At 40.8% G+C, this 18,375-nt stretch overlaps 1 protein-coding gene across 4 annotated transcripts in view; it reads right to left on the reverse strand.

Annotated features, from left to right (window-relative positions):
* Nucleotides 1-227: 227 nt before the first annotated feature.
* Nucleotides 228-18,375, reverse strand: part of adgrg6 (adhesion G protein-coupled receptor G6) — a 55,444-nt gene continuing 37,296 nt past the window's right edge. For all 4 annotated transcript variants that reach the window (XM_061241846.1, XM_061241849.1, XM_061241847.1 and 1 more), the window contains 16 exons: nucleotides 17,951-18,093; nucleotides 16,906-17,020; nucleotides 16,393-16,481; nucleotides 15,860-16,061; nucleotides 15,567-15,732; nucleotides 14,131-14,271; nucleotides 13,169-13,288; nucleotides 12,932-12,977; nucleotides 12,282-12,388; nucleotides 11,567-11,694; nucleotides 10,746-11,014; nucleotides 10,243-10,345; nucleotides 9,409-9,692; nucleotides 8,591-8,692; nucleotides 8,232-8,387; nucleotides 228-3,800 (listed from right to left, as the gene is read on the reverse strand). In XM_061241846.1, coding sequence (XP_061097830.1) covers nucleotides 3,619-3,800; nucleotides 8,232-8,387; nucleotides 8,591-8,692; nucleotides 9,409-9,692; nucleotides 10,243-10,345; nucleotides 10,746-11,014; nucleotides 11,567-11,694; nucleotides 12,282-12,388; nucleotides 12,932-12,977; nucleotides 13,169-13,288; nucleotides 14,131-14,271; nucleotides 15,567-15,732; nucleotides 15,860-16,061; nucleotides 16,393-16,481; nucleotides 16,906-17,020; nucleotides 17,951-18,093 — 2,353 coding nt within the window. In that variant the 3' untranslated portion in view covers nucleotides 228-3,618. The remainder of the gene's footprint in view (nucleotides 3,801-8,231; nucleotides 8,388-8,590; nucleotides 8,693-9,408; nucleotides 9,693-10,242; nucleotides 10,346-10,745; nucleotides 11,015-11,566; nucleotides 11,695-12,281; nucleotides 12,389-12,931; nucleotides 12,978-13,168; nucleotides 13,289-14,130; nucleotides 14,272-15,566; nucleotides 15,733-15,859; nucleotides 16,062-16,392; nucleotides 16,482-16,905; nucleotides 17,021-17,950; nucleotides 18,094-18,375) is intronic.

Genomic DNA, 18,375 nt, shown 5'->3' on the forward strand with positions numbered 1-18,375 from the left:
TTAACCGTGTGTTCATAATGCATCATTGTACGACAGCCCAAAGTGTATCGTATGGGACTGTGGAGATTTACTGAACTGCAGTGTGTTCAGAAGCAGCTGATTACATGCTTGTCTGCATTCTCAATGGGCATTGCAGCATGACTGCGATTGGGCATTCCAATTTTAGAAAGGCATAGAAATCTACAGTACTTTAGAATGAGACATTATAAAGGAAGACACAAAATATCTGCATGTTGTAACAGCTTTATTGGAAATTCATGAGATAGAGTTGCAGGAAGTATCCCTAGATCGAACATACATATTCCACAAAGATTACAGCACTTTCATGACATGATACTGTACAGCTGTGTGTGTATGTGTGTGTGTACATGTGTGTGTTTGTGTTTGCATATGTTTGCACATATGTGTGTGTGTGTGTGTGTGTGTGTGTGTGTGTATGTGTGTGTGTGTGTAAGAGCTGTTTGTGCTTATTTCACCTGTAGGGTTTGCTATGCTGCTTCCAACTCAATGCAAACCGGCTACACAATAGCTACAGTCCATAAATAGACTGAATAATAGCAACAAAAAAATATGCCAAGCAAAAGTAATCAGAATAAATCATTTTGATAACTTTTATGTCAGGACTAATTGACCTTCACTTAAAACACATACTTTACATAATGTGGAGCTGGCTTGTCAGACATCATCATTGTCTAGCTATGACTCTTGAGAAAACTACTGACTAAATCATATCTGATAAGGATTGGTCATATAACCATTCTCTTTCATGGATGAAGTAAATGTGTGTTTCTATAATATGACTTTAAACCATAAATAGATCATTGATATTAAATATTCAATATGTCTAAGTACCCTATGCATACAGATATGCACAGTACCAAAGTTGGGATACATAGGTAAGGGTGCAATTGGTGGATAACATTCTGGGGTAAATAAAAGACTAAAGGGATTATAAAACAAATATCAAAATGAGTTTAAATTTTAAAGGCCTAATTTGTTCATACAGTAATATAAAGGTATTGATTTCCATGCAACAGTAACTACAGAAGAAGCATATTCAGTCAGTTAATAATGCACATTTATAAAAAAATGTAATGATTGAGATATTTATAAATCAGAAATGGGAGTATGGTATATAATTTGATGAAATTATAATTACAAACTTTTATAATATTTCATTAGGGAACATGGAATTGTCCTTCCCAGAATGCAACATTCACACTGAACCATGCTGTCAACCCTACTCAGAACCAGACACATAACAGCGTATAACATGTGAAAATGCTGTTGTATAATGTTCATTCCAGATATACATTGAATCTGGACCATGGACCATAGAATACAATAAAAAATTACGTTTCAGCTATGTTATTTTAATTCTATCGATCCTGTTGCTGTTCATAGCTTCCACTCGTGAATGTGCATTAGTTCTGTGTAAATTTTTACTGTGGGTGTTCAATCTTTATGTTCACACATATGCAATATTATTTTTATTCCTTGCACTACAATCCTGACTTTATGAGGTGATCTACTGCAATACATGGTCATATAATCATAATCTACAGACAATATTTTGTCAGGACCAGTGAATATTAACTATGAGAAAAGAACCTGGATAGGCACAATAGGCCTGCATGTGTCAGGTGTAATCTACACCTTACAGTACAGTATGTGGCACATGCAGAACTCATAAATGGTCATTCATGCATGGCTTTTCAGAGATGTTTTATCTTTATTTCAGGTTCATCTGCCTCTTCAAGATTAGGCAATTCTTTTGATTGTCATTAATAATCTGATTGCATTCCTGTACGTACTCTTCTGTACCTTAATATGACTTCTGGATTCTTCCCCAAACTACTGTATGTTAAGCACTATGAGCTAAGTTAACTTAATTTAATTCTAGTTTTGTAATTAACCTTTTTTGAAACTGTTTTCTAGATTGTTATTTAACATGATAATTATCTTATGTCACTTTTTTTGGAATAGAAAGAAAGCTTTTCTCATTCAAACATTTGTGGACCAATAAGTAAATTTACAACTTGACAAATATAGAATAACAAGAATACCATCAAGAATCCTAACTATACTGTACATATCCATTGAATTCATAATATTTGTTTAATCACTTATAACATACATTTTACTGAATTTAGAGTATAATAAATACTTACCTAAAGAGGCAGCCGAACATTTTTAAAGTGATACATTTAATCCTAGCTGGCATATAGCTGTGAAACATGTTTTTATGGGTGTTGGAAAAAGAGCAATTGCAGGTTTTCATCCAAAAAACGCTTGCCCCTACTTTGCCTGCCCAGATTCATCAGAAGAAACTTCAAATCTTTTGCTCCCTCTCTCTCTTTCTCTCCAAGCCAACTGCTCTCTTGAGAATTATCCATTGGCAGCATATTATTCACACACTTATCTATGGTCTTATGGCAGGCTTGTTTCAGCGTAATCACTATGGCCATTTTTCCACACAGAAATAAATACAAAAATAATATTAAAAGGGATTTTTGTTCTATTGTTACACATATACAGAAGAAAACTTGTTTCCATGGTTGCGTCATTTAAAATATAGACATGTCCAGTGTACCTAGCAAGCTTATGGGAGAGACAAAGTGTGTTTCTTCAAGTGACATTTGTGCAACCAACACTCAAGATACACAGCAAGGCTTGCAGGACGGGCTGCTATAATGGAGTGATTTGATGAAATGATGCTGGGGAAAAAAAGATTTTGAGAACATAATGAGATATCTTTGTGTGTCACGGGTCAGTCAACTTGCATTGAAATCCAATAGGAAGAAACAACATTGCATGAATAACAGACATACACCTCTATTGAATGTGTCACATAGAAGCAGAGAACCTGCAGGCAAAAGCGGAAAAAAAAACAAAAAACACTATGAACATTAACAACTGTAATAAGTTGAAAGTTGACCAACATGAGAATATTTTTGCAATATTTCCTTTTTTCTAAAGGTCATGACAACACGCAGTGCCTCCCAGCAAAATAAAGATTCACAAATAAAAACAGGAAAGGGGCGGTGGATAGTTCCCTTTCAGAAGCCAACAGTGCTGTAGCTCTATGACTTGCATATTTTAAACAGTCTCTGTGGGTTCTACATGCCCCAGAACTTTTCTTTTTAAATAGCTTCCCTCTCTCCCTTATTCCCTGCCCATAAATGGAGTTCAGCCTTCCTATCTCTGGTATGGGCAGCAGGCTCTCAAAACAAGACACGTCTCACTGTATGTGCAAAATAAAAAACCAAACAAACAAAATACAAAAAAAATAGCTATATGAACAAAAAGCAATTAGAAAAGGCACAAAAACGTTATATTTACAGAACATGTAACATGTAACCAGTTTTAAGTTTAACATCACAGTATGTAAAAGACAAGCTTGCACTACTTCCTGCGTACGGATCTCTAGATCTATCGCGTTGCGTTTCGTGTTTCCCTGGCTGGTGTTTCGTTGGTTATCTTGGCATTGCACAGCGCGCATACAGTATATTCCTTTAGCTCTGCATTCTGTGTTGCAAGCGCATCTACGGCAACTCGACGGACTTTAGCGGACTCTTCTGATGGCGAATGAGGCGGGGGGTGAGGCGGGTGGCGGGTCTAGAACTTGGTGCTGTGGCTGAAGCTGTCCGACATGATGATGTTCTTGTAGAAGTTGTCGGAGCGGACCGAGCAGTAGCCTTTCACCTTGTCAATGACCTGGTGCACAGGGATGATGGAAGAGGAGGGATCCCCAACGGCGGGACTGAATTTGGGGCTTGTCTGGATGGCGTAACCTTTACCTGGGCAAACACAAAGACTGTGTCAACGGAGCGAGGTGGTAACACCGAGTGATGGAAGAATGAAGTGTGATGACATCAAAAACGGGTGGGGCCATTGGCTGTTGTTGTTGTTGACTTCTATGAAAACCAATCAAAACGGTTTGCACCTGAACACAAAACACAATGATTGGTTCAATTTGTTCTGTTAGAGGTAGCAAATGGGAGCTCCACCGATTTTTTCTGTGTCAAGACGCTCATTCTACCAGCACTAGTAAGACCTGTTCTTGGCCAGAAAGTTTTTGAATTTTTTTCAGAAATATGTACTGTGATATTCTCTAGCAGAATCCTTCTCATGGGATTGCATTTCCTTTTAGCCTTAGTTAGAAAGTATATCATGATATTATATAAATACATAGATGGGCACACCCATACATAATCATGTATATACAGAGAATACACTGTATATACATTTTTGCAGGAATATTTTGTCACCCAATTGTAACTCAAATCAAAAGTATTTAGAATACTTTTTTTTTTCAACAATTTAATCGGATAATTAATTTAAATGAGAAGGCTGGGCTTGTATATTACATACAGTATTTCCTTTAAAAAATAAAAATAAGTTTTTAATTGAGTTCCAAATTTTCTGCAACTTGCATCAACATGTCAGAGCATTCCCATGGAATTCAAATCCCATGCACTTTCAAATCCCATAGAAATTTCACTGACGCCTTCACTGACCACACAAAACCAGCACTAGAATGCTTTCCTGACGGTCTTATTTTGACTGGTGAACCATACACAATTCTTGGATTGTGGTTTGATTATCTCTGAGCAACTGTTGTCACAGCAGGCAGATTTAAAGAGGGGTGGAAGTTTGGCTGGAGGCACATAGATCTCAGAACAAAGTCCTTTGCTTTAGGCCTAAGAGCTTGAGATGCATGGCTCCTTCTTTGCAAGGCCTACACAAAATACACCAAGTGTGTTTGGAATAGTTGCATCAGCAAAGAAAGAAAAACATTTGAGTAGGATGCACCACCTCAATTATATATTAACATTTAACATGAACCTTGCTTAGTAATCCATGATTTAAATATATACACTTTACTATACAACAATTAATTTATTACCATTAACCATTGAATCATTTGTTAGCACACAAATGTAGGATCAAATTTTTGAGTAGGATCTGCAGATGTGTCCAAATATTAAAGCACACTATTAGAATTAGTTCCAACAAAGTAAATCGCCACAACAGTGTCAATATTAAATTGTATTATTTTTCCTGTGCCAGAAAGTATGGTACATGCACACTGGATGTGTAGCATTCAATGACTCTCCATGCCTGATTACCTACAGTGGCCCCTTCACTTTTTGCACACTTTATCGTCTTGTAGATTTCATTCTAAATTGATCACATTTTTGCTACACTCACACACCTACATAATTACATTATTATTGGCATTTAGCAGACGCTCTTATCCAGAGTGACATACAGTTGATTACACTAAGCAGGAGACAATCCTCCCCTGGAGTAATGCAGGGTTAATGGGCTTGCTCAAGGGTCCAACGGCTGTGCGGATCTTATTGTGGCTACACCGGGATTAAAACCACCAACCTTGCGTGTCCCAGTCATTCACCTTAACCACTACGCTACAGGCCGCCCATAATGACACAGTGAATTTTGATACAGGTGGACTCCAATCAAGTTCTAGACACATTTCAAGGATAATTAAAGCAAACAGGATGCACCTGACCACAGTTTGGAGTGAGAGATTTGGAATGAGAGATTTCAGTTTTTGATTTTGAATAAATGTGCAAAAATGTTTTAACTTTGTCATTATGAGTTACAACCCAATAAAGTGTGAAAAAAATGAAAGGTCTGAATACTTTCTGAAGCCACTTTATTTCTATGACCGTAGCTTTTTCTGCATCATAGAGCACTTACAGTAGACTGGGAAAAGTCCACAGCAATTAATATTTTCATTGATTCTCATCATGACACCAACAAAAATTGAACAGATGGACATAGACACATCTGGAAGCAATGGCAGATGGATCGACGGTGTAACTTTCAAGCAGTGACACACCGCTGAGAGAGAGATAACAAGTGCGAGGTAACATCAGGAAACCATTTCAGCTGTCTGACAATCTGAATACACTGTGGGGTCCGATCTGTGAAATATTATAGATAAAACGGCTGTTTGGCTTCTATGTAAAAAAATACATCTTTGGATTGCAGACCCTTGAGTCCTCTCTGGGAATGAATGGTGTGTTTTTCTCTGAAACTGACATCATTAAGCAACCCAGTGCAGCTGCTGCCGTGATCAATCCTAAAATATGCACAAAATAATTTCTCTGCAGCTCGGCTTTTCAACAGGGGATTCGAAACACAGGTCTGAGAAGGTAATTTTATTTTCACGTACGGAACGGAACAACACGGCCGGCCAAAACTGATGTACAGTGCAGTCCGTAAGTATTTGGACAGTGGTGCAATTTCTATAATCAGAAACAGCTGAGAAGCCAAAATGGGGGGGCATATGAATAAAAAGCTATGTAATTGCTACATGGATCACCTGATATGGATGTAATCACCCTCAAATTACAGGTGACAGTCTGCACTTTAACCTCATTATTCATTGGTTCATTTCAAATGCAATGTGCCACTGTCCAATTACTTACGGACTACTGCACTGTATATATTAGCGCAGGCTGCGTTAACATTGTGGTGAAACAATGGTAAACAGCCCAAGCTGAGAAGCTGATGAAACTCTGCAGTGTAAACTGTGATGTACAATCCAGCTATGACCAGCATGAAATACCAGCTGCCAGCTGTTTCCAAACATAGCTTGAGCTGGTCAAACCATGTAGAGTATAGAGCTGGTCTGACTGGCTAACCAGCTACCAGCTGTTTCAAACCTAGCATCAGTTCTTTTTGAAACAGAATGCTTGCTGCAGAATGATTTGGGTTCATAACACCAGTCTTCAGAAAACTGCAACATACAGGTACTGTACCTCTGGACTAACACCACTGCAGTAATACTAATGAATAGCCTCTCTTACAATGCATTTTGTGCACATGGTGTGCATCAACCATGTTGGTGTTGTGATGCAAGCCTTGTGCTTTACCGTGGTACGTCAGCAAGCAGATGCAAACAGAAAACAGTAGTGTGGTATGGGTGAATGCAACCTTTAGACCGTTCAAAAGAGCAAGGCAGTCAACCTGTAAAACAAATCATTCACCTTAGGTGACTTTTGTGTTGAATTTACAGGTATATCCAAGCTAACTATCTAATTTGGGTTCCTGTTCAAGATACTAGGACACAACCTGTATATTGCCATCTAAACTTAAAGGTTCTAAATACCCAGGAATCTATCACCTTCAAAAAACAGTTAAGACTGAAGTTTGGAAACTGTGACATTTATGATAGACTAGAGCCTTGAGCCTTTGAAGGTCTAAAAGTTGTTCTTATTATCCTATGGGAAAGTCACACAAAGTGAGGAAGCGTGGAATCAAGCTGGCTATGATGCAGTTTACCTCTGGAAGGTTCGCCTTGCCATTATTGGTGGTCAATATCTACACCACAAACATAAATACAAGGATCAGAAGCATAAGGCACCGCTCAGTTTGGTCAAAACATCAAGGGAAGAACATGAGGCCAACATGCACTGACTGGAGTGATAACACATCATTGGACTGGGGGGGAAATCGTCAACTGTTATCCATCAATGCAGAAACTCTTCACTGCAGAACGTTTGAAGAACTCAAATGTCTCAAAACAAACTTTTTTTTTTTTTCTAAATGAAAATGAAGGCACATGAAACAGTAAACTACCTGAACAGATGCATATTACACTGCCAAATAAAGTCAGACAAATAGAGAGCTGGTTGATGGAGATAGACAGTGAAATAAATTAATATTTTACAGAAAATGCTTAGAACTAGTAGATACAGCACATTCTTGGCAAATTAGTTCTGGTACAATTAAAGGCAATATTTATTTCTAGTTCAAAAGGTTCAAACTCTAATTCCATGAACCAAACAGTAGAATATGATTTAAGGTTTAAAGCAGGGATCAGCAACTCATGGTCCTCAAGGGCCTAAACCTGCTGGTTTTCCACGCTCCCCTAACCAGGGAGTCAGGTGTGACAACAGTCTGGCCAATCAGTAGCACTAATTACCTGGGAGAAAAGAAAACCAGGGCTGAATTTGGATTCGAAAACCTGAGTTGATGATCCCTCGATTAATGCATGGATTGATTTACATATAAAACAGTAATCAAATGAAAAAAAAGAAACAGAAAACAGAATCAAAAAAGTAAACTTGTAATCATAAATGTCCTAATTTACAACACAGAAATATCATTACTAAGGATTATATCCCAGTTTTCCGATGGTGAATGTGCTCACAGAATAAGACACTGTCTGACTCCCAGCACACCGAGCCTCGTACCTGTGTTGCTGCTCCTCTTTGTGAACGGGTTGAGTGATGCTTTGGCCTTGGAGGTCCAGTTAGCGGTGCTGGAGCCAAAAGAGCTCGAGGAGAGGGACTTCCCTATGTTATCAGAGCTGACCTTCTTCGTGTTGTTGGTGGCAGTCTTGCTCCAGTCTGCCAAAATAAAAATGAAAAATACAGTTCAGCTCAGGTCACTGGTTTATTCTTTTGATTTTTTTTTCAACAAGACTGTTCAGTGTTATTCGTGAGGGAAAATAAACAGATATATTCTTAATGTACTCAAAATGTTCTTAATGTGAAAACATTAAGAGCATTTGTCCTGATATCATACTGCAGACGGAAGCAGATGTGTTCACCTGAATTTTCAGCCAGACGGAATTTTCCGCAGCACAGATATCTCCTCCATTGCTTTTGAACATTTTCCTTCATTGCACAATGAAATATGAAGATAAATAACCCTGTTGGGGAGGGAACAGTAAGACGTCAACAGTCTACAACATCATGTGTGTCAGCCTGATACTGTAAGCTCAAATGTGCACATGAACTGTGAAGATGTAATTTACCGACCCAAGGGAGCCCTCTGGTGGTACTGACGATGCACTACATGGTAATGGCACCCGCTGAATTTTCGAAACATTCAAGTACGTTGTTAAGCCTCATCATCACCGAGCCAGCCAGACGAACTTCCCACAATTGAAACTTTTGAAAGCAGGGCCAGAGGGGTCTGTTTGTGACAGTATTTTTCACATCGTAACCCTCTCAGTTGTTAAAAACAGCGCAAGCTAGGTTTCGTAACAGCTGGTACCTGCTCAACCAGTTCAGACCAGCTCAAGCTATGTTTTGAAACAGTTGGTAGCTCAGACAAGCTACCAGCACTAGCTGGTTGACCAGCTCATACCCAGCTAGACTAGCCTTACGACCAGCTTGGTCATGCTGGTTGACCAGCTAATACCCAGCTAGACCAGCTTCATGACCAGCATGACCATGCTGGATGACCAGCTCATACCCAGCTAGACCAGCTTCACGACCAGCATGACCATGCCGGATGACCAGCTCATACCCAGCTAGACCATCTTATGATCACCTTGACCGGCTCAGTTTTGACACATTTTGACCAACAGCTGGCATGGCTGTATTCTACAGCAGGGGTAGGAGACAGCCGCAGCAAGCGCACCTTGCAGGGAGTTGAAGATGGAGAAGAGGTACATGAAGGCCAGGTTGACAGGGCCCCAGGCGAAGAAGGCGAAGCCCCAGGTCATGCCCAGCAGGAAGGTGAGGCTGACCACGCTGCGCAGGTTGCGCAGGACCTCCTCCCGCAGCGTGCGGTTGCTGCGCTTGCCGTTGCGGCCGCAGATCTGCATCATCACCACGATGAACATGGCCACGTTCAGCAGGAACACCACGCAGAAGTAGCCCACGCACGTGATGTAGAAGATCAGCTGGCTCTTAATCCAACAGCTACGAATGGGGAGGAGACAAGGAATGTTAGGCTAGTACCCACAGGGCACCGGGAAGTGCGGCCAGGAAATGTCCGCCAATCGACACTGTCATCATTGTATTGGATGTTACCAATGTCTTTAATGATTGGTGGAACTCTTATGTTCAATGTGACAAAATTTAAGTACCTTGATCATGGCAGGTATTCAATTACTGCATATTACACTGCATAAACAGTGTGTTTTAGACTTAGCAATGAGGTAATAGTAATGAGACTTAATATATTTTTTGGCCACTCAGGTAGAAAATATTAGCTTGTCTTAAGTTACTTTTAGCTTGACAAGTGAAATTGTTTTACCCCACAGGCAAATATATAAATGAGTGAAGCTGTCTCACCTCATTGGCAATCTTTTTGTCTTAGAAATAGAAATAAGATATAATGTCTAAGACTAAAATACTTGTTAAGACAATTTTTTGTCAATTTGTTTTTTTCAGTATATGGTAATAAAAAGAAGACAGCATAGCAATTGCAGTAAACTTTATGTAGTACATAATACTTCATAGGACTCACAACTCAGAAGAGCCTTGGCCATTCTTCTCTTTTCCATAGAACTCCTTCCCATAGAACTTCCTGTCGATGGCTACCACGATAGCTACAATGGTAGCAGGCAGCCCTAAACAGAAAACATTTTATAATTTGATCTTAATTCATCCTTTAAATGCAACTGTACATAGAATTTATAATTATCCATCTTTCTCTGTTTTCAGCAAGTAATAAACATGCCATACACTATTACCATAATTTGTGTAAAATTTTGGCTCATATTTTGAAGTAGCAAGTGTTAGTATGCACCCTGTTAAAAACACTTAATGTGTGAAAATAGAGATTTGTTTATAGACAAGTTACTATCTGCATTACACTCTGGGATATTAGATCCTCGAAGAATCTGTACCACCACTGTCACTTTATTTCTGCGAGCGTACATTGATTTAGCATATGCTCTTATCCACAACAGTCAGATAACAGACACTGTTATCCACAAGCCAGCGCAGCACGCTGGAGGCAGGACCTACCCCATCCCACGATGCAGAACTTGAGGATGTATCTCCGGATGTAGGTGTTGAAGACCTTGACCAGGGCGATGTACATGTGGACGGACTCCAGGCCCATCCAGGTGAAGGAGGTGAGCAGGAAGTAGTGCAGGAACACCGCCACAGCCACGCACAGTCCCTCCTTGTCGGAGGACGCCAGCCAGCCGTCCAGGAGGAACACCATGTTGAGGAAGAGGAGCGAGGTGCTGAGGTTCATCAAGATCTTGGATGGGTAGTCCCTGCGCAGTTTCCTGTGAAGAACCACGTACGCCCAGTTAACAAGGGATGGAAAATTGCGAAAAAGACAGAAGTCACAGTAGCTTCATATGCAGAATATACGCTGCAAAATAATTATTGTTAGGGCGTAGTGGTGAAGGTACATGACTGGGACCCACAAGGTCGGTGGTTCGATCCCCACTGTAGCTACAATAAGATCCAGACAGCCATTGGGCCCTTGAGCAAGGCCCTTAACCCTGCATTGCGCCAGGGGAGGATTGTCTCCTGCTTAGTCTAATCAACTGTACGTTGCTCTGGATAAGAGCATCTGCCAAATGCCATTAATGTAATGTAATGAGTCTTATTCTGTTTCCTTTTTTGATAAATAAAACAAAATATCACCAAAGAGGTCAGACAGTTTGATGCATTTCAAGATGCCAATGGGATAAGAATGAGGGTAATGACATCAGCTTGTTTACTTTCTTTCAGAGATATTTATCGGCTCATTGACTCACTATTCATCCCATGTGAACAAACCAAATTTGTCGATTGCATTGGCCATGAGTGTTTAGGCCTGGGAGACTCACTCAAAGGCAATATAGGTGAGCAGCGTGGCGGCTGAGAAAATGGCGGAGATGCCACAGCCGATGTAGGTGATGAAGGTGAGGATCTTGTTGTTCTGGGCATCCATCTTTTCTGCGGATCCAGAGATGTCCTGGGGAGGAGAACACAGATGGGCTTAACGGGCAGTAACGACCAGCCTAAAGGAAAAACTATAAAAAGGAATAACTAGGGAAGGTGAGTCTGGAACATATTGTGTATATGTGCATGTATGTGAGCTCATCCGTTAAACTAAACCCTACACTGCTAAAATACTAACTTTTTGCTTGTCAACTGAAATTATCTAACCCTGTTGGCAAATGTAACACCTCACTGGCAATATTTTTGTCTTATTTAGCAACAAAGTAACATAAAATGCTTGTTAAGTTTTACTTATTTTTTGCAGTGTGTTCATCTTTAGGAATACACTGACTTTATTAGAATCCGTGAAATTGATTTAATGTCCAAATGTAATACACAAAAAAGAACCACTGAAAAATAAGCTCAAACGAGCTGTTGTTAAAGTGAGCCGTAATTTCCACTGCAAGCGGGCCTGCTGTTCCTCTATGTGCCTGAAGTTTTCCTCTTCCCCAGAGCCAATCTCCGGCCTAAGATGCCTCAGAATGCGTGACATTTATTCTGCTTTTGTGCTGTGAACTCTGCCGCCCTGTCAGAGTGTGGTAACGGACGCTCCGGCCTCACCATTAAAATGCCGAAGTGTGTGAGGTGGTCGCAGAGGCAGATGGTCTTGTACTCGTTGGATTCAGGGCTGACTGTACAGCCATCACTGTTCCACCCGCCGTTGCCATCTAGTGGAGACAAAGAGAATGCCATTACACCTTGCTGAAAGCCACAATCATAATGCCGTTAGTGACAGTGGTGATTGACCGGCAATATTCATTCATTATTCTAACCTGCTTATCCTGAACAGGGTTGCAGGGGGGCTGGAGCCTAACCCAGCATACATTGGGTGAAAGGCAGGAATAAACCCTGGACAGGTCGCCAGTCCATCGCAGGGCACACACACTTTCACTCACACACTCATACCTACGGCAATTTAGACTCTCCAATCAGCCTAAGCTGCATGTCTTTGGACTGTGGGAGGAAACCGGAGTACCTGGAGGAAACCCACGCAAACACGGGGAGAACATGCAAACTCCGCACAGAGAGGCCCCAGTCGACCGGGATTTGAACCCAGGACCTCCTTGCTGTGAGGTGGCAGTGCTACCCACTGCACCATCTGTGCCACCTGACTGGCAATATGCATAGACATTATTAATCATGCTGAATAGAGTTATTTATGTTTCATTAATAAAAATGAGAAAAAATTGTGTCCATATGCAAAGACTTACCTTTGATGGAAAAATCCCAAAACACACACACAGGCTTTGGATTTGACTGGAAGAAACGAACACAGTATTACAGTTAATGACAGACATCACAGACATAGCAACTGAAGCATTCCTGTCCATTTCCAACCAGCTGGTTACACTCAAAGTAATAATTTAAAGGTTAACATTTACTGAAATAGATTGTGAAAAGATATTTCTCCATCCTCATTGGATGGGGAAATCTTCTAATCTTCTTACCTGGTTTTGCAAGTGTACAATCTCTATTTGCACAGGGTCCGGAAGGTTTCGAATGGTCTGATTGCCCACACTGCTAGCTACAACAAAGCTACTTAGGTTCAGTCCGTTAGATGTTTGATCCTGAGGGGAAAAAAAGGAGAAAATAGTATGTTACTGCTATTATTAAATTCCATTTTCTAAAAGTTGCCTTCTTAGTTCTTGAAAACATGAAAACATTTCCAAGGCACCCTCATGAGAATGCAAGACAGCGACACAACAAACATGAGAAATGCTGAAGTTTGAAAGTTAATCATCAGTTACTCACACTGCAGTATATTCTAAATGTTTTAAATTCTGCTTGTGTGTATGCAGGGAAATGGACTGTATTTATATTGTGCTTTTATCCAAAGCACTTTACAATGAATGCCTCTCATTCACCCATTCAGACTTACATTCCAGCAGTGAAAGGCTGCCATGCAAGGCTGCCATGCTCGTTGGGAGCAATGGGGGTTGGGTGTCATGCTCACAGATACTTTGACACACCCAGGGAGGGGGATCGAACCGGCAACTGTCTGACTGTCAGAAAACCACTCATACCTCTGATCTAATGTCACACTCAGACATGTGTGTGCGTGCCTGTGTGAGTGGGTGCTTGTGTGTGTGTACATGTGTACTTGTGCACGCATCTGTGTGTGTGTGAGTGCATGTTTGTGTGTGCGTGTGTGTGACAGTGAATGCGTGTGTGTGTGTGTGTGTGTGTGTGAGCGTGCATGCACGTGTGTGCACGCGCGAGCGTGTGTGTGTGTGTGTGTGTGTGTGTGTGAGTGTGTGTGCGTGTGCGTGTGTGTGTGTGTGAGCATGCATGCGCATGTGTGCACGCGCGTGTGTGTGTGTGTGTGTGTGACAGGGCATGCGTGTGTGTGTGCCTGTGTGTGTGTGTGTGTGTGAGTGTGAGGGTATGTTTGTGTTTTGAGGAACCTCACCTGAAACAGCCCAGTCTTACTGAAGAACATGAAGTTTATCCGGGAGATCAGCTCCACGTCTGCATCGCTGAGGTCACTCAATAAAGTGGGCGGGAGCGTGACTGCTGCCAGCGGATTCCGCTGCTCAGCCTCGAAATCAATCTGCAGAGGAAGATAAAGCACACGGCTTTCCAGCATTAACTTTTATCACAGGCTACTTACACTTTTACACCGCGCACATTCTCACAGACGTTTATAGAGCTGTATTTCTCCTGCTGCTTTTCAGGATATATGCAGTAGTTCAAGCACTCTACTCCAGACTGAAACTCAGGGCCCTGCTATTCTGGATACAGGATATATTGGCCAGTGTACTGTGTCATGCAACAAAAAAAGTAAAGAAATAAAAAAGTAAAATGTGCTCCTAACGGCAACACAGGTTAGTTTCAAAACCCCATGTGTCAGTAATTGGGGAAAGAAGGATGATTGTTTCTGAAACTCCATTTTCTGGTGATACACTGTTCTATAGTACCACTGACCATATCATGCTGGTTCCCAGATGAGAAACTTAAAAGACATTACCGTTTCACAAATATAAAAAATGGAACTTTTTGAAAAAGGTTAAATGTACTGAAGCAGCAGAAACCAAGGAGAACATGTGATGGGGGAAAAGCTGTCAGAAAAATAAACAGTGGAAACACTTGCTTAAATATTATTCCTGAGAATTAGTTTTTGATGAAGCTTTTTGTACTACTTATATAATGTGGAACCACAGAATGAAAATTCAAGCCATAAAAAAAACCAAAACGCTTCAGACAAATATACAAACTGCCAGTCATTTTCATAGTATAAACAGGCTTCATCGTAATGAGTCACCTTTGCACAGAGCTACACTTTCCATCTGTGGTTTTAGCTCCAACAGCCTTCCAGGAATCAGTCTTTATTCCTTGGCTCCCAACAGTGTGAGATCCCTGTATACTTCATCGAATGTTGGTTCAACTGTAAAATCCTTTTCCCCTTTTCCTTAAATTCACGTCCAAACCTCTCTTAGCTATTCTTGGGTTCTGTTCTGTCTCAAATGTACATTTTCCAAAGCGCAGAAATATTTGACAGTTAGTTCTAGCATTTTTATTTGACCTACAATATGTATCAATCACATTATGTTACAAGACAGATTTAATCTTTTTCAGGTCCAATCCGAATTTACTTTCTTGGATAGAATCCATCTGGATCTATGAAAGATAATGTCCAGTATCTTCCATAGATCCACTCTAAAAGTTTGTTCTGTATGAAAGCCAATTCTTTTTCTCATTTGTTAGATGAATGATACATTAATAGAAATATTTTTTGTACTGTCAATGTTTCATAGCTCTGTGTCCAATGACGTTTAATCTGCAGTGGAGTAGGTTTTTTTTTTTTTGGTTTGATACGGGCAGAAAAGATGGCAGGCGGAACTGTACCTGAACGTCAGCTGTGTCGGGGGACATGAATGCGCTGAAGGAAGTCCCATTATAATCGCTGGTGTTGAGAGCAGAGATTCCCAGGGCCAGGTTCTGGGAAGTGATACTCAGAGACGGCCCTTCAAACACTATCTTCTGGACCATCTCCTCCACGGTCTTCAGGGCCCTTTGCCATCGGAGATAAAAGGAAAACGGATACGTTACACAAACACACGATTACAGCAGAGCAAGGGGTGGTGTTCTGGGGTTGGAGCATGCCCAGGGCTGAGGGTGGGGGAAAGGAGGGGGCTTACAGTTCTGAGGCGCCCACCAGGACCTTGTCAGAGCTTGTCATCACGTTAGAGAAGACGGTCACCATGCTTGTTGCCAGGGACGCGTTGATCTTCGCCACATTGACTATTTCTTTCAGCTTGGTGACCACCTTGGAGACCTCGTTGGTCGAGAGCTCTTTTTGTGTTATGTCAGCCAGCTGCGTGACCACTTCTGCCGCATTTTCTATAGTGAGAGAGTACAGTCACCGCTTAATGGAAAAGTATTGCACACTAAGTGAAAAAAAGAACTAAGTGTGATTTAGGTCTGGATTCAATCAGAATTTTCCTTTCACCCTGACTCAATGTAATGCAAGTGTTGGTTTTTCTTCACACCTAATTTGGCAAGTTTAGCGAAGATCAATTTGAACTTGCTATGGGAAACAAAATAAACATGCTTGCATTTGTTGGTTGGCAGAGTTAGGGGTAAATGTTGACTGAATCCAGTTGTTAAGAGTGTAGTTTTTCCACACGTCACAGAGGTGTGGTGAGGTTGTAAGGACGTTATAAGGACATACCTGCGGATACCTCAATCCCGTCTATATCAGTGCAATTGGTGAAGTCAGGAGAGTCCCAAAACGAAGTATAGTTGTGCAGGTTTAACATGCTATAAAGAAACATACAGAATTAATGCAACTGCAGTTCTGCTTGAATTTAAACTGTGAAACTGCACAGTAGAACAATACCGTTCATTGGTGCTGTTTAGGATAAGAGATTCTCTGAACAAAAGGAGATACTGTAGTACTTTAAAACATCTGCTCATGAGTTAACCATAAAAATACTGGATTATGTTTATCCGTTGAATTCATTGATATTACAGGATGGGACAATGTTTTTGAGAACTCTGAAAATAAGAATTCAATTAAAAATGTATGAGGGTTGGTTTATGAGGGTTATTCAACCCAAAATGAAAATAACAAAGTTCCACAGTGCCCAACCTGTGGATAGGAAAATGGAGTTTAATTTTGGGCCGAATAATCCTCCATTGGCTGGAAGTGATTATTTGGAGTGATTAATGTTCGGAAACTCACCAAGTTCTGGAGGCATTCAGGGCCTTGTTGGGGAAGCAGGGGGCAAACTGGGTTACTGTTGGCCTGCTTTCCGGCCAGTTGTAGTGTGTGGGCTTTTCTTCTGCATCACAGTTTTCTGAGTACACAGAAGAAGAAATGCAGGGATAAATGTAGTAACTTACTTTTCCTGCTCTTATACAATACCTAGACTCCTTGATGACAGCATGTATAACATAATACAGTTTATGTGTAGGACCTGCAAGAATTTATATCATAACAAGCAGTATTTATGTAATGAAATGTAGTAGCTGCATGTACCGTGACCAGTAGGGGGCAATGCTAGGCAAAGCAGGTTGTGACTGAAAGGTACAATAGGTAAGATTTTTGTGTTAAAATATTGTTACATAACCATTGAAAATCCCTTCATATAATTGAAAAAGTCTCACTGACATGTTGACTCATCCTCTACCTGTATTTATAGTTCTTAATTTCGGGTTTCAAAATATGTAGTTGACGGGCAGAACATCGTATAGCTGTACAATAATTCAAGCTCATTGGTTGAAAATTGGTTCTAATTGGCACAGCCAATGGCAGCGCGTTCACAGAGAAGGGGTAGGATAAACAGTGTTGTGGTTTGAGCGTATGTGTTGTTGCAATTCTTCTCTTAGCCGTTAGAAATCCGAAATTACCTATTGTACGTTGAAGTAACTCAACTAAGAAGAATAAGAAATGGCGAACTGAGTGTTGGTGCAGCACGGAGAAAGTTACCAACATTTTAAAGAAAATTAAATATGGCCAAACGTGGGTTGAACGAACCACATAGCATGGAGCTTGCCTCACACTATAACCAAACTGGCTGAGGTGAGTTAGAAGATTCCGTTGCTAAAGTTTGTGCCTACTAACCCTGAGTGCCAAGGGTAACGTTAACAGTAAAAATAAAAGCACAAACTTTTCTACATCAGTGTCCTTTAGATTTTTTCAAACATGCTTTCAAACGACAGGAAACCCGATTGTGACTTGCTGCTTTAACGAGAGCTGAGTTGAAATGATCAAGCTAGTTCCGTACCCACGGCCTCGACAACGAGGCCATCCAGCACCAGGTCGCTCTCGGCGGTCAGGTTTCTCTTCAGCAACCTGCCCTCGATGGCCGCCTCTTCCAGTGGGCTCTCCATGGTGTATTTGTAAATCAGCAGGGCTTGGCCGGTGTACCTGCACAGCATGTGGAGGAAACAACATTTGCGGAGATTCACAACCAAAGGGGTTAATATCAGGTTTGGGTAATTATTGGCATATACGGCTGACATAGAAACACTCGATGAGGACATATACAGTAATGCTGTAATGCTGAAACAACGGAAACAGTGAATTAATTTAAATTTAATTTTATCTTTAAGTATGTTCCGTTCGAGATTCTCTTCTACGTTACATCAAATTATATTGCAGTCACTTAGCAGATGCTCTTATCCGGAGCAACAAACAAAGCTGCACAGC

The sequence above is a fragment of the Conger conger genome, chromosome 5, assembly GCF_963514075.1.
Source record: "Conger conger chromosome 5, fConCon1.1, whole genome shotgun sequence".
Lineage (NCBI taxonomy): Eukaryota > Metazoa > Chordata > Actinopteri > Anguilliformes > Congridae > Conger > Conger conger.